The 25329-nt window shown below is 40.3% G+C and overlaps 1 protein-coding gene across 2 annotated transcripts in view; it reads left to right on the forward strand.

Moving 5' to 3' along the window:
* Positions 1-4465: 4465 nt before the first annotated feature.
* Positions 4466-25329, forward strand: part of PAPSS1 (3'-phosphoadenosine 5'-phosphosulfate synthase 1) — a 47964-nt gene continuing 27100 nt past the window's right edge. Inside the window, exons 1-5 of one of the 2 annotated variants that reach the window (XM_080378361.1) lie at positions 4466-4677; positions 11605-11719; positions 15168-15403; positions 16716-16854; positions 18879-18997. In XM_080378361.1, the coding sequence (XP_080234487.1) occupies positions 4618-4677; positions 11605-11719; positions 15168-15403; positions 16716-16854; positions 18879-18997 (669 nt within the window). In that variant the 5' untranslated portion in view covers positions 4466-4617. Of the gene's footprint in view, positions 4678-8338; positions 8393-11604; positions 11720-15167; positions 15404-16715; positions 16855-18878; positions 18998-25329 lie in introns of those variants that run through there. The other variant, XM_080378362.1, reaches the window with a different exon arrangement.

Genomic DNA, 25329 nt, shown 5'->3' on the forward strand with positions numbered 1-25329 from the left:
GGCCTTCAGGTTCCAGCACTGCATGCTTATTGTGTAGGGGTACCTGGGAAGGTGAAGTAGGTTGGGAGCTGATTCATCTGCTGCTCTGAGCATTCCTCCCCGTCACTTAGGACCCCTCCGTCTGCCTGGTGGCAAATAGATAGGGGAGCCTCTGGTTCTTGTGATGTGTCCATCTGGGGCATCTGTCCATCTGTCTCAGTGATGGTAGAGAGTGGCTCCACCAGTCTGTATCCCTGTCATTGAAAATGATATCTTTCTCAAAAAAAAAAAAAAAAAAAAGGCAAAAAAAGCAAAACTGCAGATGGCCTGCATTACTACCTGAGTTTTTAAGGGGAAAAAAAATACTGAATAGGTGTATCTTTACATGACCATGACATGCTATCAGAATTTAATCAGAACGCTTACCAGAGGAGCAATTCCAATATTAAAGGAATTTCCATCCCAATTTCTCATTGTATTGAAAGTGACTACAGTAGGTGGATTCTAGAGAATACTTCATTAATACTGTTTTTCTTCCTAGAAATATAAGAATATGCATCTTAAAGATAATATTTATAGGTAAAGCGTTTCTAGGTTTGTGTATCAGTCATATACAAGCAGATGGTCAGTCTTTAACAACAGAATACTTTGTATCTAGTTTGTAGTCAAGTCTAATTCAGACATTCCTTTTATGTTATTGGAAACTACTCAAAATAATCTTGTCAATTTTTGAAGATCCTAAAGCTTGATGTAGCTCTCTGTTGTTTTAACTGACATCTTGGGACAGATTGTCTGGTGAAACTCTATTAAAAGCAAATATCAGACATCATAGTCTTTTAATATTATAGTTAAGTAAACATTTTTTCTTTAAAAAGCTGATTTTTCCACTTCAAATTTGTACATTTCTTTGAAATATATCCTAAGACGAAATCTTCTCATCTTTTTCCTAATGTGCTTAGTAGCTTAGATTTTACTGGGGATTGAAACTGTATGGTACTGTGTATCTCTCTGATAATGTCCTGCACATTGGGACTCTTACTATATGTTTGGGGTTGATTGGTATTACACAGTATAACTGGCTGTGCAGAAGCTAACTCAGTATTGAATTATTTTCTATGGCATTATCCCTATGTAGAATGGAAAGGATTTCCCTGAGTTGGTCTGTTCAGCATGTCCATATGTAGAACTGGCTCTGGACTGGGTGTAGGCTGCTTTGTCTAAAACTTTATCTGTGCTCAAAGCCTATTTTCCCCTACGTTCACATCTGAATCCAACATAGTTTCTTTAACTAGTTGCCACGCTGCCTACAAAGATCCTAGTAATTCCTTTTTAACAAGTACCTCCATTTTTATGTAATTTCCCTTTTTGAAATTAAGCACAACAGTAGTGGATGGGTTTTTTTTATTGCTCCTTAAAGAACATTAAATCCAGATTTATTATAGTTATTTTACACAGTAGCTCTTTGATAGAAATATTCAGTATCACAATCAACTCAAGAATACTATATCCTGGTGGTTCGTCCAGATTTAGAGTGGGCCTTCTTTCTGGGGGCTCAGAATAGCCAAAGATTTAGTTCATAATATCAATTCTGCCATCATTCTTGTATTGGACTTTAACATTTAGTAAGGGCATAGGCATAGAACACATTAGCTCCATACTGAAGGGTTGCAAGAACACCTGCTGTCATAAGAACAGTTTTTAACTCAGGTTGGAAGCAGATTAAGAAATAACAGCAATTCATCAGACATTGTTTATTGATTTGAATTTCACTAAGGGCTCCCACAGAAATTTGCTTTTGAAGTTCAGAAAACACCTGGCTTGGATATCAAAATTAATCCATCATGAAAGATTTCAGGAAAGTGGAATTGGAACTTAATACCATGCAGAACTCACACATAACCTTACAAAGAATTCATAGTCTATTAATTTTCCCAAATCTTTTATAAATTAACATATATTTGCTTCCTATGATTAAAGAAAGCTCTTCTCATCTCCCTCTTTAATAGTTTAACGAGGTTAAGATGTTAGAGAGGGAAAATGCATGGGCAGCTCTGAATGGACTTACATGTCAAACTTTTGTACACCAAAAGTTTATTTACATTTTCACTGAAACAGCTTTGACAAGAACTGATGAAGTATGACCTATGCTTGTGACATTAGCCTCTGTAAAATACATAAAGGCTGGTTATTGTCTGATATACCTCATCTACGCGTGTGGCTTTACTATATAGTTAATATTTTACTATACTATATATGCATATGTGTGTGTACGTTAGAATGGTAGTGTAATCATAAAAGGCGATCTGTTTCAGGAACTGCCACTCAGAAATATTTTTCTTATTACCTCTAAGATTATGTCATCTGTCTGACCACCAGCATCTTTATTTGCAGTCACACTTCAGATTTCTTTAGTATATGGTCCATTCATCAGGTTTTTTGCAATATTTTCTGGAAGGAATCACACAGCTCCCTGCCTTCAGTCTGTTTGGGCAGTATTGTGCAAACATTTTGATTAATACAACTGCATTTTCTTCTCTTGTGATTTTCCAAACTAAATACTGTTGCCTAAAACTTACGTGTGCTCAAAGCCTCGTTTTCTCAACCTTCAAATCAGATGCAACAGAGTTCCTTTACAAACTAGGTGGCAACAAAAATCCCATGATGGGATAGGACTCCTTGCTGGCAAACAGCTGACCAAGGCAAAACTCCTATGCAGATCATTTAAAAAAATCCAATGCGTCTTGCTCCCAATCCAAGGGAGCCAAATATATCTGTAAGAAGTAACTTGCACAGTTAAGTGGGCTGCCTGTGTTTTTTGATTTAATTTACAACTCTTGCAATCTACCACCTTCCCATATTGTCTCCCAGACTGCTGAATGAACAGTACCAACTTATATCAATACAGTTAGAATAAAGTAACGGTAGAATTTAACATTTAGAATTATTCTTAAGCCACATAAAACAATGTTGTGCAAAGTGCAGTTAACCATAATAACTGAATATTCAGCAGGGGGAAACCCTCAACTCATTCTTCCACAGTGCCGTGCTGGTTCTCCTTCCGTGCTTGGGAGAGCATTGTGTGAGAGATTTTGCTAATTAAAATCCAGGCCCTGACTCTGTCACTGTTTTCACCCTCAGAATACAGCCAGGGACCATCTGTTGAACAGTTATTTGCAGGCCAGCGTGCAGTACAATCTTCTCATTCAAGTCAAGCCTAAATAAATAACTGCAATTGTTGTATTTCTTAGTTACATTGTATTAATGTTGTCTGACCTGCAAATTGCTTGAGAGCATTGCTAATTATTTTTCTGATTTCAGTCGGGTTATCTTACCTTGCAGGATTTTAAGCTTTTAATCTGAATTTCAAAATATGCTTTAAAACCAACACCTTTGTATCTTTGGAAGGATGTCTTTATGATATAGCAGGAGTAAACATACATCCACAGAGGGCCTTTTTATTTCCTGCTTAAACTGTCAGAGAACAATCGATGTACAGGCAGATTGTAAATAGACTAATATTTTTACAGTAAATGCAACTCACATTTGTACAGCACCATGTCCACCTTAAGATTAGCACTTAAGTGCTAAGGCAATTCCTTTCTTGAACTAATGTAGGTGGACTAATATTTATACAGCAAATGTAACTCCTGTTCGTACGGCATCACCTATACCTTGAAGATTAGCACCTGAGGGCTAAAGCAGTTCCTTTCTGGAAGCAGGAAGGCAAGAACTGCTGGTTCTGAATTCACAGTAAGAGACATTTCCTGGGATTCCATGGGCAGGATTAGAGTTGCTTGTTGGGGAAATCCTTGTAAAGTGGCAGATTTAACTGAAACAACCCTTGCCTTCCCAGCCACTCATGTCTACATTGCTACCGGTGCCCACCCTGCTGCTGCTCGAGTTTCACTACTTCCAGGCCAAAGCTTTGCAGCAAAGCCCCGGGGGAGCGCTCTGCTTTGGCGGTGTCTTTGGCTTGCCCTGTCACAGAAAAATGAGACAGCCATTTCGAGCCCCCTCCCCAACTTTTCTTGAGGGGCGTAACAGCCTCCGCCCCACCGCTGTGCGGTACCGGGAGGAGGTGGGAGCTCCTGGGCTGCGGGCGCCAGCGGAGCAATGCCGGCAGCAGGAGCAGGCAAACGGTCTCTCGCTGCTGCGTTCGTCCTCAGTACCACACGCGTCGGACCGGCTCTGCAACGCGGAGGAGCATCACGCACACGAGCCGCTGCCTCCGTAACGCCGCCCGGGTGTAACGCCGCGGGCCCCAGGCGAGCTGCGCCGGCGGGGCGGGGCGGGGCCGCGGCGGGGGCAGCAGGGGCGGGGCGGGGCCGCGGCGGGGGCGGGGCGGGGCCGCGGCGAGGGCAGCAGGGGCGGGCTGCCGCTGCGGAAGTGGCCACCTCCTGCCCCACCGCCCACCCTGGCGCGCGTCACGGCGCGGCGCACGCGCGTGGCCGGGCTCCCGCCCGATCCCCGCCCCCTCCCCTTCTCCGCCCGCCGGGCCGCGGCTCCTCCCTGCACCACCTTTGGCCGAACCGCGGGCGGGGGCGCGCACACGGCACCGCTCCCCGGCGGCAGCATCGCGGCAAGCATCCGCGGGAAAGGCGCGTCCGCTTCTCCCTTCCCTCCGCTGCCCCCGCGGCCATGGAGCTGCCCGAGAGCCAGTGCAAGAAAGTCAAGCTGAGCAACAGGGTGCCGAGCTGGGTGAGCGGGCGGGCGGCGGGGCGCCTGTGGGCGGGTGGGCATGCGGGGGAACGGAGCGGGGCGGGGCGGCGCGGCGGGCGGCCGAGGGAAGGAAGAAGCGGCCGGCGCCGCGGTGATGTGGCAGCGGGCGGCCACGGGGGCTGGGACGGGGCTCCCCGCACCGCTCCCTGCCGCGCGCCGGGGACGCCCCGAGCCGGGACCGTTAACGGAACGGTCGCGCGAGCTCCCCGAGGGGAACGCCGGCGCGGAGCCTGGCGGGGGCAGCCCTGGGGAGCGGGGGGTGCGCCCCGGGCCGGCGGGCTGGGTCTCCGCCGCTGTCCGCGGGCAGGCGGGGGCTGGCGGTGGGGAAGGGCGGGGAGCCCCTCCGGAGGGGACCGGCGGTCGGGGGGTTTATCCCTGCCCCTTCCGCCGTGAGCCCTCAGCCTCCAGCGTTCTGGAGGAAGGAAGAGTTACGAATGCGATGTACAATGTGGCCTTTCACAAACCTGGGCTGGCCAGAGACTGAGGTTCTTTGTGTGGTGGGTGTTATGTGGAAAACTGGCGAGACTGAGCTTGGAAAAAATCTAGCCAAAGCCTTCATTCTTGTTCATAAAGATGGGGGAAGGCATTTTACAGCAAAGACCAAAATGCAGCTATTTAGAAGATACGTTGCAGGCCTTTGAGAACATTTCATAATTTTGATGATGCAAGACGAGTGGGGGAAAAAAAAAGGTATGATTTCTTTCAAGCAATGCTAAGCTGAAGGAGATGAGAGATAAGATCCAGAAAACATTTGATATGCAAGTAATAGTGTAGAACAGTCTTTGAAGTCTAGCTGTGAGTAGTACAGGCCACAACTTTTCTATTAAAATGACAGATCTATTACAGAAGAAGAAAAGAGGCTTAAAGTTGCCTGAAAACCAGGCAAGATGGTATTGTACTCAAAAGCATTCAGTAGATGTGCCTGTCCAAGTCTCTTCCACTGTGTACAAGTTCAGACTTGTTTATGTAAGAATAATTGGTAAATTACATTCAATTTCCATGAGGAAAAGACAAAATCAGATGTTAGGAAGGTGGGAAATAGATCATGTCGGGCTGGGGGTAATAAAGTGTATTTAAAAATTACTTTTATCATTTGTCAGAAGCCAAGCCAAGATGAATTTGTCCTAACCAGGGAAATAAAGTATTAAAAAAAATATAAGTTAACTGACATTAACTGTTTGCTGAGTTCAGCTGAGGTTAGCAACCCCCTCAGTGTTATGTGGCAAGCAGAGGAAGTCTTATGCTTCTCTCTTTTTCTTCAGAAGACCTCAGCTGAATGGTCTTTATAACACAATAAGCTTCACCAGGAAAAAGAATGCTGCTGATTCACATGCTCCATAGACAAATGTTCTGGCACTTCTGACTCTGCATCTGTTTAGCTGAGAGCAAAGTCAAAGCAACCTATTATGCCCCAATGGAATTGGCAGCCCCTGGGAGAGTAGGTAGAGCCTTGTCTTCAAAACTTTCCCTGGGAATCCAGTGCTATTCAAAATACACCTCTGTCTGTGGAAACCCCCTCATCAAGCCCACCTCTTGACCATAGCAAACTCCAGGTCACAGAGCAGCAGACAACATAGCCACAAGTACTGTTATTACACTAGCTTCATAGGAAGACTTTTGGAATACTTTCTTCAGTGTAGCTCGAATTCCTACCACGACCGTGCTGGTGCATCGTTTTGCAGGTGACTCCTAATGAGCTCTTGCTCCAGCTCTTGTTTCAGAGAGCATATTCAACACAGGCATTTCTGGCTTTGTTTTTGTCCATCCCCTCTGATGCCAGCTAACGACTCTGCTCCAGCACTGGTGAATAAGCTGTCTCTGCTTTTGCTCATGCTGTTACTGCAGCAGGTGGCGAGTGAAGATATACTTGTAGTATGGTTAATCACAGAGTTGCTTGTATCCACAGTGCTGTAGAAGATTCTGGCTGCTTTCTGCTGCTGTGATTTTTGAAACTGTGTCAGCATTAGAACGTTTGGCAAAGATGAGCTAGTTTGTGTAAGTGGCAGGAGAGCATGCATTTGGCGGATTGGGTGGTGCTACGTGCAGAGGTGTTTAGGTGTCTTACTGTATCAGTATCACTTTTGCAAACTGCATTCCAGAGGTCAGTGGTGAGGATAACAGTAAGAATTTCTGTTGCAAGTGGGAGAAAATGTAATGCTGTAGGCTATGGCAGAATATGGTTTGGTGAGTTGTTAGTTTTTAGATCACTGTAAAACACCTTATTGTTCAGATATCACTTCCGGACTTGTCCTTCTTTCCCCAGCATGGCTGTCCAAATCAAAGCACAACTTTCACACCAGAATTTGAGAAAGTAGCTATTGGGAGTCATGCCAATGCAGATCTTTTGGTGAACGGTTCCTGAAACTTTATCCAAATACTTGAACAAACAGACTCTCAGGTGAAGTGCCCTTGTTTTAGCATCTGTGGTAGTCAAGATTTTTAGGTTGGAGCTATGTCTGTTCTCCTTGCTTGTGTTTGTATATAGACGAAGAAAACTGGCAACGTTCAGTCTGCTTGAGCTGCTGTTTGGTTATTAGGGAGAGCAGTTTGGAGGGGGAAAAAGAAACCTATTATTTGGTTGAGTTATGAGTGCTGTAAAGATACAGTTATTGGGGTGTCCCTGGCTGACAAGAGGCACGTGGTGGGCAAGTTAGCAGATGGCCTAGAAAATATCGGAGATAACTGGGAAATGGTAAAGGCATTAAAGATAAGACTACATTTTAGAGGTGATGCAGGGTATGTTGCTATTGTTAGCTTGTGGAAGTTGTTAGCCTGGGAAATCAACAATCTTATCTTAGAGCAGAAGAATATGGAATTAGTTACAGCTTCCTGAGTATATATGGTTTGTATAGAAACCGTGCCTGTTCTTTATACAGTTCTTTCCTGATGCTTCCAACCTCAAAGCTGTATCAGGTTGGTGCTGTAGCTTGGGGAGTCTCTGCTTGCCATTGAAAGCTTTACTTCCTACCCTAGAGCTCTTGCTTTGTGAAAAGTTAAAATTTGATGTAAAGTGACTATAGAAGCACAATGTTTCATTGTTGCTCCGAAGTAATGAAGGATAAATTAAGTTAATGTCAGTGCAGTGCTCTGTTAACTATGAAACCATTAAGCAATAATCTTTTCTTTCTGCTGCCTTTTGATCTTGGTGTTGTAACTTGTGTTTGCTCTTCATCTGGATGTGCAATCTGAGCTCTTACATCAAAGGTGTTTGGCACTGATGGTCGGATTTGGGTTTAGCAAAAAAATAGTTGCAACTGGGCAAAACATCAAGAATAAAATAAGAAAAAAATGGGTCAACTCTATCTTGGCAAATGTTTATGTAGAGAAATTGACAAGAGTATTTCCTTTTGGTCCCCATCTTCCTTCTATTACCATACTTCTCAGAGGTCTGTATTTATTTCCCCGGTCAACTACCTGCAAAGCTAAAAGGTTACTTTTTTGCCAAAAAAAGGGTGCTGCAGAGGCATCCTTCCTTGCTTTCTTTATCATTACAGCTCTTCAGTGCACAGCTGTAAAAGACTTGTTACTTTAATACCCCATGTTTTATTTTTTTTATTTTCAGTACAAAGTTATTAGCACTTCAGATTTCATGTGAGAAACAAACTAGCATAGTGAGGGAGAAGAAAGGGTCTTCTCAGCTGACATTACTGTTAAAATGAAACAGTGGACTGAAGCATTGTTTCTATTTAACATGGTGAGTAGTAGGGAAAATATTAAAATGCAGTATTTGTCTAAGTAGTGTGGAAGAACTTAATGTGTAACACAGGGTGGAAGAAATATTTTTGTGGGCAAGTAGGAAATTTCAAATGGTTGTAAAAAAAGCAGATAAATAGACCTTTGAGATGAATGCCCTTTTTTTATTAGCCCCTTTACAAAAATCTAGGTGCCCTTTCAGTAGTGACTATTATAGTGATTGTAATTAGGCTAAGAAGTTTAAAATAGCTTTTTTTAAAGAGTACTTGCTCATCACATTGAGTTTTTCTGTTACTAATTTTAATGTTTCATTGATGATATGGATCTCAAAAATGAGTGATACTTTGATGTAGTGTAAAAGGAAATGGTTGGTCTTTATTTCTTCTGTCATTTTGGATGGCCATTTAATTTCATCAGCTGATAGTCATCAAATTTTATGTACAGGAGTTTGAAGACTTGCTGAATAATTTAAGAGCACAAGTGTGAGCCACTGATTTCTGCTCCTGAGTATTTTTCTGTGCCACATCAATATTTGTAGTGAATGTATGTCAGAGATAGTAATTAAAAACTTAACCTATTGAGGAGCTGGTGTTCAGCCTTTGTTGCTCAGTAGTGGTAGTGAATCATCTAGTAGCAAAGTGGACATGATTAGGAAATGTTACTAGTTTTTTCAGTTTGTTTTTTTTTCCGCAAGAGAGAAACACTTGCTAAATTACTACATCTTTAGAACGTATCTATAAAAAGCTGTTTTCTATTGGAAGATAAGAAAGATTTTGGTGTTACTTTGCCCAGGAATAGTACGGAGCTGTCTTGTTTGTGTGCGTGAGCATGTGAACAAAAGGTGGGGCTGCTGGGGATGGGTGTGTTTTTGAATGCATGGAGACTGTTTGGGCAGTTTAACCTTTAGTCTTAGATGCCTGTGTCTGAAGTACAGTTGTGTTATTGTCCTATCGCTGAGCTTGCTGGCTGCGCTGTTGCACTTGTGTGCCTTGTACGCTAGCTATGTTGGCCTTGTTGCTGTGGTTCATCATCTCTGCTAATTTGTTAATTGATACTTTTTTGTTTTTTCTTTTTTAAGGTTGTGTCTTTTTCATCATTTTAAGAATCCTGCTTGCCTCAGGATTACATGTGTTTTGTGAGCTAAGTGCAATACCCTGATCAGTTTCATTGCTGCTTTACTAGTTCTGGAAAACAAAGAAAACTGATGCAATTTACTGAATATGGACTGGAAGAAGCCTCCTTGGAGGAGACCAAAGTATATTGATCTCTGAAGTATTTGAGTCTGATAAGAGACTCGTTGCCAGGAGTCAGAAGCAAAGCATTTGTGTTTTTATGTTTTAATGTAAAAGACCTTACTGAGACAGTGGCATGGGAGCTGTTCTTTGAGACTGTCTTCTGTTTATCCAGTGTCTGGTACAATACAGTACAACTGGAATTAATGAGAAAGGATGTTGCTGTTAAAGTACTGGTCTCAATTAAAAGAAAGATACGCTATGGGTAATGAACATACACAGCAATTCAAACTAAGTACTGAATTTTTTTTTGTTGTTAATTCCACCATTTCTGCATTTGCTCACTGAGATCTCTTTTTATGTCGTGCATAGTTGTTTCTACTATAAGAAAAATGCCTGATTTTTTTGACTTCTGGTTTTAGTTAGCAGTATTGCAATGACTTTGTGTGCAGAACAACTTTGTTTTAGGAGATAAATTATTTGAAGGTAAAATGATTAGCAAGTATAACTTCATTTTATGTGTTTTAACCTGTTTGCAGGTGGTGGTTTCTAATGAATTGGTATTCAGTCTTCATCTAATTTTAGATGCTGGACTGTAACCACTGATTTACGGAGGAGTTTTATTTAAAAACTTGAACTTCTGTTCCCACCTTGAGTTTCTGTTTGTATTAACTATGAGTCCAGCTGTGTATAGAAGCAGGGACATACAATCACAGAAAGTCATAACTTCCAATTAAGTTATAGATAACTTTTGAAATCTGTGTCTCTAGAGGAATGGTGTAGTAGCAGTTCTTGAAGCCACAAGTAGTTGCCATTTTTCTGTTAACCCTACTTTGTGCTGTTTCTCTGTAAAACTACAAACAGCTCTCTGCCAGTACTCCATAGGTTTATATCCTGCCTTTTTCTTTTTTATTAAATGTCATAAGTTCTTTCCAGCTAGCACTGATACAGTGATGAAGATAGTATAAGTATCTTGCAGTATGTTTGTAAGCAAGAGAAGTCAAAAAAGCATTACATATACCACTAATCCTTCCCCCTTTTTTATTTTGTTTAAAGCCTTCTTGTCTGTTTGATTGTTCGTACTTGGTCTGGTTATCTAAGGTCTTGATCTTTTATAATCAAAGTTCATATAACTAGAAACCATTAAAGCTTAAGGGAATGCTGAGGCTGATCTTCCTGTGGGTTCCCTCAGCTTGTGAAATGTGTTTGACAGCACTGTAATTTTAAGATACTTGTACAGCAGCTTATTATGATGAATAAATAGCTGTAATAAAGTCAGTAATCTTTGGTTTTTTTTTTTTTATTTTTTAATTTTAAATTTATTTTAATTTTTTTAAATTTTGTTGAAAGCTTTGTTTTAATTAAAATTATATTGGAAAAATCCCATCTTTTCCAGTAAATTCTTTGGTAAGTTGCTTAGAAATAGTACTTTCTTTAAATGCTCAGAATATATGATAACTGTCTCAATTCTGGAGACTTAGTATGTCACAGATAAAGGCAGGGAGATTTGGAGGTGTGTCTGCTGAAGTGAAAGTTGGACTAGATGTGCAATGAAAAGGCCTCTTCAGAGTTATAAATGAGCCAGTGGTTGACTGTTTTATGATGGAAACCTTTAGCTCAGAGTGAGAGAGAATTCTTTTGGTTTTCTTAGATTTAAATGACGTAATTACAAGTCAAGTCTAGCAGTTCATCTCTATTTTTATAGTTGATTTTTCTTAAAGGACTCGTATTTGAAAGTAGTAGTTGACTAATCTGGCAATCCCAAGTTTCACAGAAGGAGCAGAAGGGATGCTATTTGCTATGGGTGGCTTTTCTAATTTCCATTGTATCCTTTGAGCTATGCTGCAGCTGATGGATTGGGTATTGATTTTACTTCCACTGGTGTGTCTCCAAGTCTTTCTTTGTGCCTGTGAATAAGTTTTAGTATGCTTTGCCAGCTCACCCTTTCAGAAGTTAAAAACCTAATCAACTTTTTTTACAGGGAATGCAAAGGGCAACCAATGTTACCTACCAAGCTCATCATGTCAGCAGGAATAAGAGAGGCCAAGTGGTAGGAACAAGAAGTGGTTTTCGTGGATGCACAGTCTGGTTAACAGGTACACTCACAGCTTTCTGAGGATGCTTTTGTTGTAGTTACTTTTCTGAAAAGGCACTTTGCAGCTGATTTTTTTTCATGCAAAGCTGAATGTGTGTGGAATCTATGCAATTTTATTATGATTTTTAGCAAGAAATTGCTTTGGGATGGATAGTAACCTGAGAACGTATTTTGTTCAGTGCTCTGGGAGCATTGTTTTTTGGCACTGTGCACAGCTTAATTCCAGTTGAGTTTTGGAGTGTATGGCATGGGTTGGTTTTTTTTTTGTGTTTTAATCAATTCTGGCTGTTCTTGCTGTCCTTTTTAGCTATTAACAAATGAAACCTAACTTTTTTTTTTTTAAGTCTGTATTTCTGAATCCTTTGTATAAAGGTATCTTCTCTTTGGAATGTACTTGTCTCCTTGGGTTAAACATTTCAACATAAACCTATGCCTTTAGACACCAATTGCATGTTGAGGCAGTGCATACAGGGAGTTATTTTTGAGATCAGCTCTGTGTTTTTCACTGAATTGTTTTGATTGTAAAAAGGGGGGGTAAGTAAATTCTGGAAGACAGCTTTGTTTCATAACTGTGAGGAGATTTTTGCTCTGTCTTTCAATGTTCCTGGAAGCTTTAATGTATTTCCTTTGAAGGTTGTTTTTTTTTTTTTCTGGTTAAAACTTAAAAGATAAATAACACATTTTGTTATATTTAATTAGTTTGTAAACAGTTTAGAGCACTGTTGTGTTGTGGTACAAAAGATCTTCAAAGAGTATTAGAGAAATTTACTACCTAAAGTAAAATTTGTTTCCATTAGTGTTAATGAACATGCATAAAAGTTAAAGCAGTAGTTGAGAACAAATTGCTTAGAGCCATTCCAGAGTGGTTTGAAACAATAGCTTGTTGTCATGTATTTCTTTGGTAAAAGAGTGGAGCCCTTTCTCTCCCTATTTTTGTCATGTAGCTCCAGCCTGTCTTTCAAGGCTCAAATGATGTGGTAGGCTGTCTTTCTGTTTCTGATAACTTATTAATATCCATTTGCAAAAGGTCATGATAAAAATGTGTTTTCAGTTAGCTACATGGCAACATTTTCCAGTCATCGTTCTTTTTAAACAAATGTAATCCTAATGCCCAATTTCCTTTTTTTCAGGAGGAAGAAGGGTGGTGGTAGAATACAGAAAAGTAGGAAGGCAGTAAAGTATTAAGTAGGTTATTGAAGATGTTAGAGCGCTTATGGTAGGGAGTGAGATGGACTATAGGTATTGAACTAAGCAATACTACCCATTCTAGAACTATGCAAACATGACTCTTCAAAACTCTGCTAGGTTTTAGAATAAAAGCTGAAATGTATACTTCCTTCAAGATTCTCTCATCTCATCAGCAGTCATGGGGTGGGAGTGTACAGAAAGTTATTTCAGGTGTCACTTTTCATTTTTAAGCTGAGATTTATTTGAGAGCTAAATACTAATGAATGTCTTGTGCTGTCAAGTGAGAGAGTCCTAGTAAAAAAAAACAGAGTAACGTATCAAAAAAATGGAAAAGCATTACTTTCGTGTGTAAAATAATATGCCATTTTGGAAGTGTAAATTATTGTAAAGACTTTGTCAGGTCAAAAGATGTTTTTAATTGTCATTATTATATAACCTTAACTTTTGCATTCACAACTGGCGTTTGGGTGAATAGCAAGCTAGATGTGGGGACAATAACTGCAAGTCAAAGACTGCATCAATGAGAAGTAAATGATGAAGTTGCTGAAATCTTAATTTGGACTACCATGCTTATTTTCTAAGATGGGGGTGTACTTAATTGCTGCCAAAAGACAACTGTTCTGTTTCCAGCCTTGCTCTCCTTCTCTTGCCTTGCACAGCTGTAGTGCTTGCCTAGTCCAACCTTGAGCTGATTCAACTTGATAAATCAGTGAACTTAATACAGCCTCCTTCCACACACAAAAGGGAAAAAGAGAAAAATAAAAAACTTGGGAAAAAAAAATTAGCAAACTGAATTGGCTGACAGGCACAAGAGGCAGTGGAATAATAGAGGTAGGATGGAGTGGAGTGGAGACAAGGGAGGGCAAGAGAGCGGGACCTCCCCTTTTGGAAACTGGTTCTGGCCTAAGTTGTAATACTCAGCTTCATCTTGTATAACTGTTGCTCTTGTCAAAGTAGACAGGTGAACATTGACACAAAAACCTGGAGTTGTCCAAGAAAATGATATTTTTTATAGATTATGATAGGTCATTATTCACAACTCTGCAGTTTTTTGAGTATGAGCCAAACCATACTAAAATCTGTGAGATTGATGAGGGTATTGGCTTAAGTTCTTATATAGGACTTGTCCTGGGATAAACATATTCTTATGTTTTCAGTAGGCTGCTCTGCATCTTCTGGATATTGAGTGAAGGTGGAACCAGTGCAGTGACACCTCTTCTTTAAATGATCCCAAAGTATCAAGGTTCCCTTTGCACTTTCTGTTTTCCTAGAAATGGTTGTTAACATGATTGTCATCCTTTGCTGTAAAGGTCTTAGAAGTAAAACCAGACCGCTGTTCTGTGTGATTTTTTTTTTTTTTTTTCCTTCTTTCTCTGAAAGCTATAAGAAGTCTTAACCACCACTGATAAAGATCAAAATATTTTTATTCAACCACTAGTGCTATTTTTTTTAGACTACCATTACCTTGTATTTTTTTTTCCTTACTCCAGGAATTGATGTCATCTTATGAAGATTTGAGTTCGTATTCCATGTAGGAATTGATTGATCCCTAAGCTGAAGCATGTGTTCCAAATAAACTCCTGAAATCTAGTCTGGAAAATTATTTAAAAACATTTCCAACTTAAAGCAAACAGTATGCTTTTTAGTGCCAGCAAAAACTCTCAATTGTTTAAAGGTTTGTTGCTGAAGATTCTGAACTGGATCAAAGTTTAATGTCTTTGCTTGGTGCTAACACACTCCAGTTAGTGGAGCATCACTGCTGCGTGTGAGCTTTGAGTGAGTTTTGTTGTGTCTGTTGGGTCTAATTCAGTGCTGTTATTCTGCAAGGAGTAAGTACAGAGTGTGGTTTGATCTGATCCTATTTCTTTTGTTGACTGAAATTCACTTCAGTGTGAGATCTTCCTCTTCGGATGTAAATATAACATCTTGACTCTGTGTTGGGTTTCTGAATTTAGTTTGCTCAGATCATAACAACTGCCACCAGCAATGCTGGGAAATGTGCGCCAGCTCTGTAAGTGGCAGCAGGTCTCAAGGCTAAACTTTTTATTTGCTTCTAGTTGCACACTTAACTTTGTGCCTTACTCTCCTTATACCTATTGTCCGTGTAGAAGGCGCTTGGCTTATATTGCAGGTAAGCACCTCTAAGAGGCATTGCTGCTGATGCCTGTCACTTGATTTTTCATACTAGCAGTGGTACATGTGATACAATTTTCCCTAACTTGTTTCTATGCTTATATTGATATTATTATTGAATATTCTAGGTCTGTCTGGTGCTGGGAAGACTACAGTGAGCATGGCACTGGAGGAGTATTTAGTATGCCATGGCATTCCATGCTACACATTGGATGGTGACAATATTCGTCAAGGCCTTAATAAGAATCTGGGTTTCACACCAGAAGACAGAGAAGAAAATGTTCGCCGTATTGCTGAGGTTGCTAAACTGTTTGCAGATGCTGGTTTGGTGTGCATTACTAGTTTCATCTCTCCTTATACTCAGGTAAATGTGAAAACCCTCTAGGTAAAGTGTAGGGAATATACAAAATGCAAAATGTCACCAATTTTAGTTAAAGGAATCCCTTGCTAAACTTGCTTGCTTGTTTTTTTATGACATTTTTCCTTTCTAGAGATGATTACTCAAATTTCAGAAACATTAATCTTAAATATAAAAAGTTTACATTAGTCCTATAATTAGAACTGTCCTTCAGTCTATTAGGCAGAATTATTAATCTAATATTGGGAATAAACCCAAATGATACTCCAAGAGTCTTAGAATATCTTGTTTGATCTATGTAGTTTCCAGTACTTCAATAAATATGAAGACCAGATATAGATCTGAAGACTCAGTTAAATTGTTTTTAAAACTTTTCCATTAGTGAATGAATGATGTGAGCTGTATTTTCACCAGTGGGTTAGGAGAAAAATGTTGAATTGGCTGTAGTTCTTTTTACTTTATTTCATGCTATGTATACAATATAACTGAAAACTAACTTAAATCCATGTTCACATTGTTTTGTGAAGACTCTTCATCTGTGTATGAGAACATAGATGACTCTCATCTATGACAGAAAGGATGTGTAAACACTAAGTATCTTGAAGAATGACCCAGACCTTTCACAGCATGAGAAGGTGTTATTTCTTCAGTTATAGTGGTACAGATAGTTCTTCTGATAATCATTTGGAGAACTCAGGATCCTGCAGTAAAACAGAAATCTTTAGATACGAGGAAAAAACCCTATATTCAGTAAAAGATGGTTATAGTGGATTTTTTGAAATTTTTTTTGTTCTCTAAATGAAATTCAGTTGTTTCAATGCTTGGCAAACCATACAAATCAAGTAATATTTGGAGCATACAAGTCTTGTTAGATTGATGAATGCAGAGAAATCTGGTGCTCTGGAGAGAAGGGTGATCGTATCAGGAGCTGCAGGTAATACCACCTCTGACTTTAGTGAGCTATGCAGATGGAACTGGGAATGCAGGTCTTAAGATAGCGGCAGGTATAGAAAAATCTGCGCTCTATGCCTGTTTTTTGTTTGGTGGGGTGTATGTTTTCGTTTGGATTTTATTTATTTCGTAAATCAGGTTAATCTAAACTATTTCAGATCTTCATGTTAGCTTTTGCCATGTGATGAACTGTAGCCAAACTGATGTAATTTGCAGGGCATCGGTTGATTTAATCATGTTTCTTTTTTCAAACTTTGAAAGCTCATTTCCATTTTACTGTTGTCTTTCTGCTTTCAAAGTTCATTTTAAAGAAGCTAATAACGATATGTAGGTGCAATCTTTTAGTTTTTTTTCTGTTTTCTTTCAGGATCGTAATAACGCGAGACAAATTCATGAAGGGGCAAGTCTGCCTTTTTTTGAAGTATTTGTGGATGCTCCATTGCATGTCTGTGAGCAGAGAGATGTTAAAGGACTGTATAAGAAAGCCAGGGCTGGAGAAATTAAAGGTGAACCTAGATGTAGTCACATCCTTTCTACATAAATGAACCATTGGTGTAATTTGACTCCACATAAGTGGATGTGCTCAAGTCTGAGAGTGTACTACCCTTAAAAGCAGCATGGGCTGGGGACAGGACCAAGCAGAAAATCAGGATCAACTTCTAGCTCATTTAACTGACTAGATAAATGCATAGGAGAGTAAAAGGGCAGAAGTGGCTATCCTTAAAAAGCCTTGAGCAGTTTACGTGGTTTCTGTTGTAGGTTATGATTGAGGGTTAGTCTTACCTCCTTTGAGTATCCATCAACTAGTTAAAAAAGAGCCCGATTCACTCTAAAGTCTATAAAGGTTTGCATTAATAAGAGTTAACTAACGTCTTCCAAAAAGTAAAACATGATCACTGTCTTTCTTTAAAGACCATTAAGAATGCTTCTGAAGAGACTAACTTCTATTTTGAAGTTAAGGGTCTGTGCTAGTGCCCATTAAAATAATTTCATATCCCCAGCCTCAGATCAAGATTTAAGTACAGCCTGCAATAAAAAAAGCTTAAATATGTGATTACTCATTGCAAGTATTGTTTCAAGCTGTGTTATATTACAGTTTGCAGAGGCTGACAATAGCACTTTTTACCTGTATTAAGAAGCAAAGCAGTGTTTAATCACTTTCAGAGGCTGAGTTTGCAGATGCTGTAATGGGGAACTCACCGCTAGCAAAAGTGATACAAAATTCAAGAATCTAAGATATTCCACCTGACTGGTTACTTGATTATTCTAGTACTACCAAATATACCATGTGAAGACCAGGAATAAATAAGGCTGAACTAAGGTTTGCTCAGAATCAAAGCAAGATGGCTTGAGACCTTACAGTACAAAGATAGTTCTGTACAAAATCCTTGTTTGTCCTGTAGAATTTTATTAATATTTTATTAATCTTACAAGACCCATAATGGAACTGTGTTACTTTAGAAGTGGTAGTGAAGTATACAGTGCCTAAGTAAGTTACAAATGGGTCTAGCAGTGGCTGTATCTTCTGACTGGTCAGATATACGAAGGATGAAAATTAAATGAACTTGCTTGTTCACGAGGAGCGTCAGCAACTGTTTTCTTCTTTTTCCCTGGCAGTGGTAATGGGACACTTTCTTTGCCCCCTCTTTCCACTTCTCCAGTAATCAATACTTCTAAATTGCATGGTTTTTGGAACAGATACTGGCCTTTTTCACATGGGGTACTGCAGCAATTGATTTTTTTCTTAGATGGGGAATGAAGCTACTAATTTTGAGATTATTTAAGTCTGCAGTGAAAAACTCTATTTTTAATGTTTGCATCTGCAGTTGTAGAGGATGCAGATGTTCAGTTGCTGTAACCCAGCTGATACTACTCCTGCAGATCTGACTTGTAGTGCTTACATGCATTGCTGTTGGGCTTGATTGTCCCTTGTTTGTGCATGGTTATTCAGAATCTCCTCTGTTTCAAAGCAGACTGCTAGCTAAGTAAGCTGGAAGAAGTGTCAGTGATAGCTTGTACAGTCTGTGACATTAGTTGTTGTAACTATAATAAACACACAATCTACTTTACATTAACAGCTATCTTAAGATGAGTGATTAGCTAATGTGATAGATGTTGGAATTCCTTACTCTTTGGAGTGCTGCTTGGTGGCATGAGTGTAAATTTACACATATACTGATTGTTCAGCTTTGTGTTTAAAACCAAACAAACCAAAACCCCACAACAATCACATCACAGCTAATAATGAAGGACAGATGATGGATGACTAACTCTGGTTTGATGTGCACAGTTATTCTGCCAATGGTCCGTCCTTTATTCGCAATTTAAATCAAATAACTTCATTAACAAAAATGAGCTATGTATGTGCTGCAGAATACCGAAGTTTGATGCAGTCATGTAGTAGGATTAGCGGATGGACTGATGAAGAAAAAAACTGTTGATTATCTAGAAAACTTGTCTGTGAACAATGTTAAAATTAGCACAATCTTTTGGAAAAAGTCAGTTAAGATTTTTTTCTTATGTTCTGTAGGTTTTACTGGGATTGACTCGGAATATGAAAAACCAGAAGCCCCCGAGCTTGTGCTGAAAACTGATTCCTGTGATGTGAATGATTGTATACAACAAGTTGTGGAACTTCTTCAAGAAAGGGTGAGCAGAAATGCAGATAGATCTTAGTAACCTTTTCAAAACATTTGTGCCTGCAGTTTGAACACCTGTACATGGAAAAGCAAAGACAGGTTTTTTTAATAGTTGAAGGCTTATGCATCTTTAAAATCTAGCTTTCAAACTTGTCCTATTATGTGCATCCTTTTTAAACCTAAACATTGCAGCAACATTGATCTCTAAGTGAAATAAGATTTGGACAAGTGGAAAATTATATTAATTATCATAACTGATAACTGGAAGGGAGAGAAGGGTGTCTCAGTTGTTACAGAACCAATGATGAATGCAGACTTTAAAACTGGTTACTGGCATTTGTAAGGGCCTGAAATGTTTTACTTTGTCTCTATAGCAAGCCAAGTAATATATACTGCAGATGTGAAGAGACAGGGCTGTATTTACACAGTAATTTGAGCTGGCTTAGATAGGGGCTGCTGTGGTTGTGTCTGGTTTCCCTTGTTCCCAATGTTTTTCTTGCACTAGTAAAAGTGGTTCTGCAACTGTGTAATGACCGGTTCAGGAAGCTGATCTTGACGTGGCTGAGTTAAGTTATTGGTTCATAGCTTCTGAAAAGGTAGGTCTCTTTCTTTGTTCATGCCTATGATCTACACCAACACTTTTGAAGCCTCTGGGCTTCCTCCTGTTTGATAAGTGGATTCAGCTCACTACCCAACCTAAAAAACACACCAAACCAACAGAAAACCAACCAACCAACAAAACAAAACCCCTCTCAAACAAACAGTAATATGCCAGCAAACCACGTACAGAAAACAAAACAAATAAACAACCAATAACCCCAAACCTGCCAAAAGCCATGAGACGGCTTTATTCTCCTGAAACCATACGCCCAGAATCTACTAATCTTCATCTAGAAGAAATAGGTCTCCTTACATTCTTATCTATAGTCTGTGGATAGTGGGATGACATTTGAGACAACTAATTTAGATACTCTAGCAGGCAATTACTCATATTTTTGTGAGGTGCATGTTCTGGAAATTTAGAGTGTAGGCAGTAGCTTGAGTAAAGCTCCATCAAGTGTTGAAGTTGGTACAAGCAAAAGACCTCATCATGTAGCCAGCGTGGAGTTGATTTTAATCCTCTGTGCCACTACAGCTCTGGAGAGATTTAGTCCCTTGTATCTAAATTTTCAAGAAGGCCCTGTTAACAGATCACTGCTTGCACAGTGTTGCTCAGGAGATAAGACAGGGCAGAAAACCGCAGCAGAATTATTTATTCTTACCCTAATGCTAATCTGAATATTTTCTGGAAGAAAAAAGGAGACGCCTGTGTAGGAGTCCTACCTATGGGAGGTGGCATTTCGTGACTGTGGGAAGCCTTGCGCCTTCTGCTCAGAACGATTAAGTAAACTTCATAATTGTAGAAACCAATGTCACGTGTGCCAAGATAGTGATCTCCAAAGTACATTAACACACTTGGTACACGGTGCTGAATGCTGGCTCCTGGCCCAGTCAGCTGTCCTATGCTTGAGGCACAGTTTTAGTGCTTTTATTTTTTGTCTTTATAGCCAACAGTATCACAAATGCCAAGATACCTTAGTGGTTGCTTACTTAAATGAGAGAGAATGAAACTAAGGCATGGCTGAACAGGAATGTGTTGTTCTCAGGCCATATTAATACAGTGATACCTTGAGAAAATAATTTCTCTAAGTTTCCTTTAATTGGAACAAGCTGTGCCTGTGTTCTTTAATAATGGATTGTGAATAGTAAAGAAAAAGGCCATAGGCTAGCAGGATTAAAAATAATTTGGGATATTCGTTTTGTTTCAATAGCTGTGAAAACGTTTAGGAAGAAGTCTGCACAAAGTTTGGTAAGCCTTGAATTTCAAGGTCTGTTTTTATAGTAGTTCAGATAATAATGGCAGTAAAGACAGCTGGAACTGTATAAATGTGTGTTGAAATAGAGATGCAGATATACACACATACGTATTTATTAAACTAGAATTTGAAACATTGTTCTTTTATAGGTAGTGGAATTATTTGGTTCTTAGAATTTTTCATAATATTTGAGAAGAACTCTGAAACAAATATATCAGGTCTTTTCCAAAAACATGTTCAGTCCTTTATGGAAGAATAAGGGAGAACCACATGGAAATAGGAGTAATAAACAGCTGTGGAACCTGAAAACTTCTTATGTGGTATAACTTGGTTTTGAGGATCATCTGGCTTGGTTTCTTTGCATGTAAATGTAATAGATACTTCAAAGTTCTTTTTAGGGACCTAGAATACAAGGTACTGATGAGCATCTCCTAAAGCTACTGAGTCTGAGTCATATGAAAGTTCCTTTCACCACTTCTCCATGCCTGCACACCACCACCTCCCCCCAGCTCCTTTCAGTACTACACAAATTGGTGTTTGCATGCTTGCCCCCTCCTCCCCAGCCTAGTCAGAATGGCTTATGTAGCTTTTGAGCTTGATAGTTTTGGCTTTCAATCAGCTGATACTTTCCAATGGAGTCAGACAAGCCTAGTGTAGGTGTTTGGCTGTAAAGATCTCATTGTGTGTGTTCTTGTTTTTCCTGTCAACAAGTATAGTTGATCTGGCCCCTTGCACAAAATTCATGCTTCCTTACTATGGAACAAGTTCAATATTTAGCCTGGAAAATATTTTCTGAAGAAGTCATAACTCAGGAATGCCATCTTTATTGTTGAGGAAGTACAAAGTGTACAAGGAAAGAGTTGCATTTCTAGTAGGTAACTTTTAATTTTTAACTACCTTTTGTATAAATGTCCTGTTGTTAGGGACATCAACTTACAGTGGCTCTACAAATACAACCTGCCAAACTGGAATCTGATTATGCACTTTACTACTATTTAGTTCGGTCCACTGTGAGTGTATGGATCAACGTTCTGTCCCTTGTTCCATCTCCCATCCATCCCCCAACAGGTACAGCCAAGTTCTTACCTAAGCTTAGCATTATACTTGTATTTGGGAAGGTGGTCCTCATGGTATCTTATAGTACTGATTTCTTAGACTTACTCACACGATTGCTTGCAATTGTATTCAAATTCTGAATTTTGGAGTGGCGAGAATTTGAAGCAGAGTAGAAGTTAGGGGTTGTTCTTTGTTGTGGTTTATAAGGTCAAGTTGTGTGTGTATGTGATTTTTTTTTTTTTTTTTTTTTTTGTTTGTTAATGATGTGAAGCTTGAGGCTGGTGGTTCCTGGAAAATATAAAATGGATTCTAGTGTTCTGTAAATCTGTTTGTTTTGTGGTTTTTCTTTTAACCTCAAATTTTACTGTAGCTATCACTATAACAACACCATGGTTCTCTCTGGAGCAAAGTTCTCAATCCTGTCTAGTTCCTCATTCACTTATCAAAAACTTGATAATAAAGAATACTCTGCGTGATCATGTTGGTCATCAACGCGAATTACCGCAGGCTCCAAAACATCTTTCGGTATTTTTTTATTAAGAAACTTGCAAACACAGGAGCTTAGTATCTGCAACATTCACATAGAGCAGGCATTACAGGTCTTCAGCTCACTTTGTTATTAGACTGTAAATTAGACACTCAGAGTATATTTGGGACATTTGATTATACCCAGCTGCTAGGTGGGTTCTGAATCATTATTTTTTGTGAAACTTTGTTTCCTGTCTCCTCCTGCTTTCAAAATAATTTCAGCAGAAAAACTGTATGAATACAACTGTTACTTGTTCAGATGGCGGTGTCTACAGGAAAAGGTGATTGGATGGAACTAACTGGGATTTCTAAAACAAAATGCAGATCATGCAGATTTTGTAAATGGTATATAATGCTGGTAATAAGCATTTGTATGAAATAAAGTATAATGACATTAACTTGCAGCATACCTATCTTTTACCTTTGATACAAGCTGACATTGTGTGCAATTACTGACCTTTTGATAACTAAACAAAGTATCTTCCTTCCTGAGACACGAGAAAGAGACAAGAGAACCCAGGCCATCATCAGCTTTGGTGCAGGTGCATTCTACAACAGAGTGAGAGATTGAGGCATATGGAGGGTGGTTTCCTGAGCCAGGGAGTCCCAGGGGAAGGGCAGAGCAGAGACCCGCCAGGAGCCAACAGCTCCCATGGGAGCAGCTGACCAGGTGTGCGTGGGCCTGGGCGTAACGGTGGCCACCCCCACTCCCACAAAGGGCAGCCCTGGGGAGTGCTGTGACCAGGGTGGGCAAACGGGCTGTGGCATGGCATGGCTGAGCGGGAGGACACCTCTTCGAGGAATGGACATTCTGCTGGCTGAATGGAGAGACTTGAAGTACACACATCCCAGCAACTGGGCACTGGTCAGTGACCATCTGCACAGGTCAAGGGCGCTCATCCTACCTGACCCTCAAGGCAGAATGGTGGGCAGTCATCTGAGAGCAAAGGCTGCAGCTCCAGGGGGGCTGTGCCATCTACCCCAGCAGTGGCCAATGCCTCCGCAGACAGAGCTGCTGAAGGAAGAGGCTGCAGCGCAGGCCTCGGACTTGCAGGAAGGGCCTCGACCTTTCTCCTTGGGGCAGGGACAGGCAGCAGACCTGCCTGCAAAAGGTGTGCTCAGGTGGAGAGGCTCCTGCAGAAAGTGGCTGCAGAATGTCAGGTAGGCTGAGGAGAAGTTAGATAGCTGGTTCCAAGTTGCACTCTGCAGTAGACTTACAGGCCACAGGTAAGCAGCCAAAACCTCCCCCACCAGCACATGCAGGAGGGAGGAGGGGGGCCAATAGTGCTGGGGAATGGAAGCTTGCAATGGCAAGTACCTGGAGGAAGAAGAGACTTTCCCTGAAGCCTGCGGTGCCCTTGCAGAATTGCCTCGCCACTCTGCAGACTGAAGAGGAAAGATGCGCCACATCAGGAGAGATGCTGGAACAGGGAGTAAGGCAGCCTGATCTGTTGCCTGTGTAACACCTAGTGCAACTAAGAAAAGGTGACCTGTAATGGTGGTAGGTGACTCTCTTCTGGGAAGGTACAGAGGCACCTATTTGCTGACCTGACATACTCTCTAGAGAGGTGTGCTGCTTACTGGGAGCTTTCACTGGGGACCTTGATAGGCTTGAGAGGTGCACCCATGTGAACCTTTTGAAGTTAGCAAGGCCAAGTGTAGAGTCCTGCATGTGAGTCAGGGCAACTGCCATTATCTGTACAGGATAAGTGGAGAATTGATGTAGAGCAGCCCTGAGGAGAAGGCCTTGGGGCTGCTGGTTGATGAGAAGCTCAACCTGACTCAACAATGTGCACTTGCAGCCCAGAGAGCCAACCATATCTAGAGCTGTATCAAAAGAAGCACGGCGAGCAGGTTGAGGGAGGTGATTGTCCCCTTCTGCTCTTGTGAGACCTCAACTGGTGTTTAGCTCTGCAGCCCCCAACATAAGGAGGACATGGATCTGTTGGAGTGAGTCTGGAAGAGAGCCACAAAGATGGTGAGAGGGCTAGAGAACCTGTCCTGTGAAGACAGGCTGAGGGAACTGAGGTTGTTCATGAGATGAAACATAGGAAATTCAAAGTAGACATAGGGGAAAACTTTAACTGTAAAGATGGTAAAATATTAGCACAAGTTGCTCTGAGATTTTGTGGATGCTCCATCCTTGGAGTTAGTCAAAACTTGACTGGCCCAGTTCCTGAGCAGCCTGCTGAACTGGGACCAGGTTTGAGCAGGAGGTTGGACTAGATGACCTCCAGAGGCCCTTCTGTGATTCTGTGACATGGCTCATGATTGTTTTGTGTGAGAAGCTGGGGAAAAAAACCCTATGCTCTGTGTAAAGTATATGCAAGATTATACTATTAGTTTTATACTGTTATAGTGAAGATTTAAACACGCAACAGTGAAGATGTAAGCAAGAGTGAGCAAAAACCAGTATAAGCTTTTAATCATAATTTAAAAAAAAACACCTCAGTATTTGACTTCTGTAATTCCCACATCAATAAAACACAATTTCTTCTCACGCTTAGATTAAATTAAGCAGAGCTTCCTGTACTTTATGGATTTCCTATTATTGAGGTATGTGTGCTTTAGTTGTGGGTGCTTTTTTCTGAAAACATACTACTGAATGTTACAGGAATTTCAGTACCTCAAATTGGTAAAAGGGCACATATAGTTTTGGAGTTACTATTAAAGAGCAAGCTGCAGTTACATGGAGTTGTGTACCTGTTAAATACTGTGATGGTGGTATTATTTATTTCTTTTGCTTTCTTCTCTTGTTTTTAAACTTCTGTGTTCTGGGAAAAGGCACAGACAAGGTTTTGGTTCAGAGCCATTCTGTGTTAATTGCAGGGATTCTCCTTTAGGCAACAATCATCCAGTTAGATCTGCTGACTGATAGGTTTGTATGAATATTTCCTAGGTG

This window comes from Falco punctatus (genome assembly GCF_963210335.1).
Source record: "Falco punctatus genome assembly, chromosome: 1".
Taxonomy (NCBI): Eukaryota; Metazoa; Chordata; class Aves; order Falconiformes; family Falconidae; genus Falco; species Falco punctatus.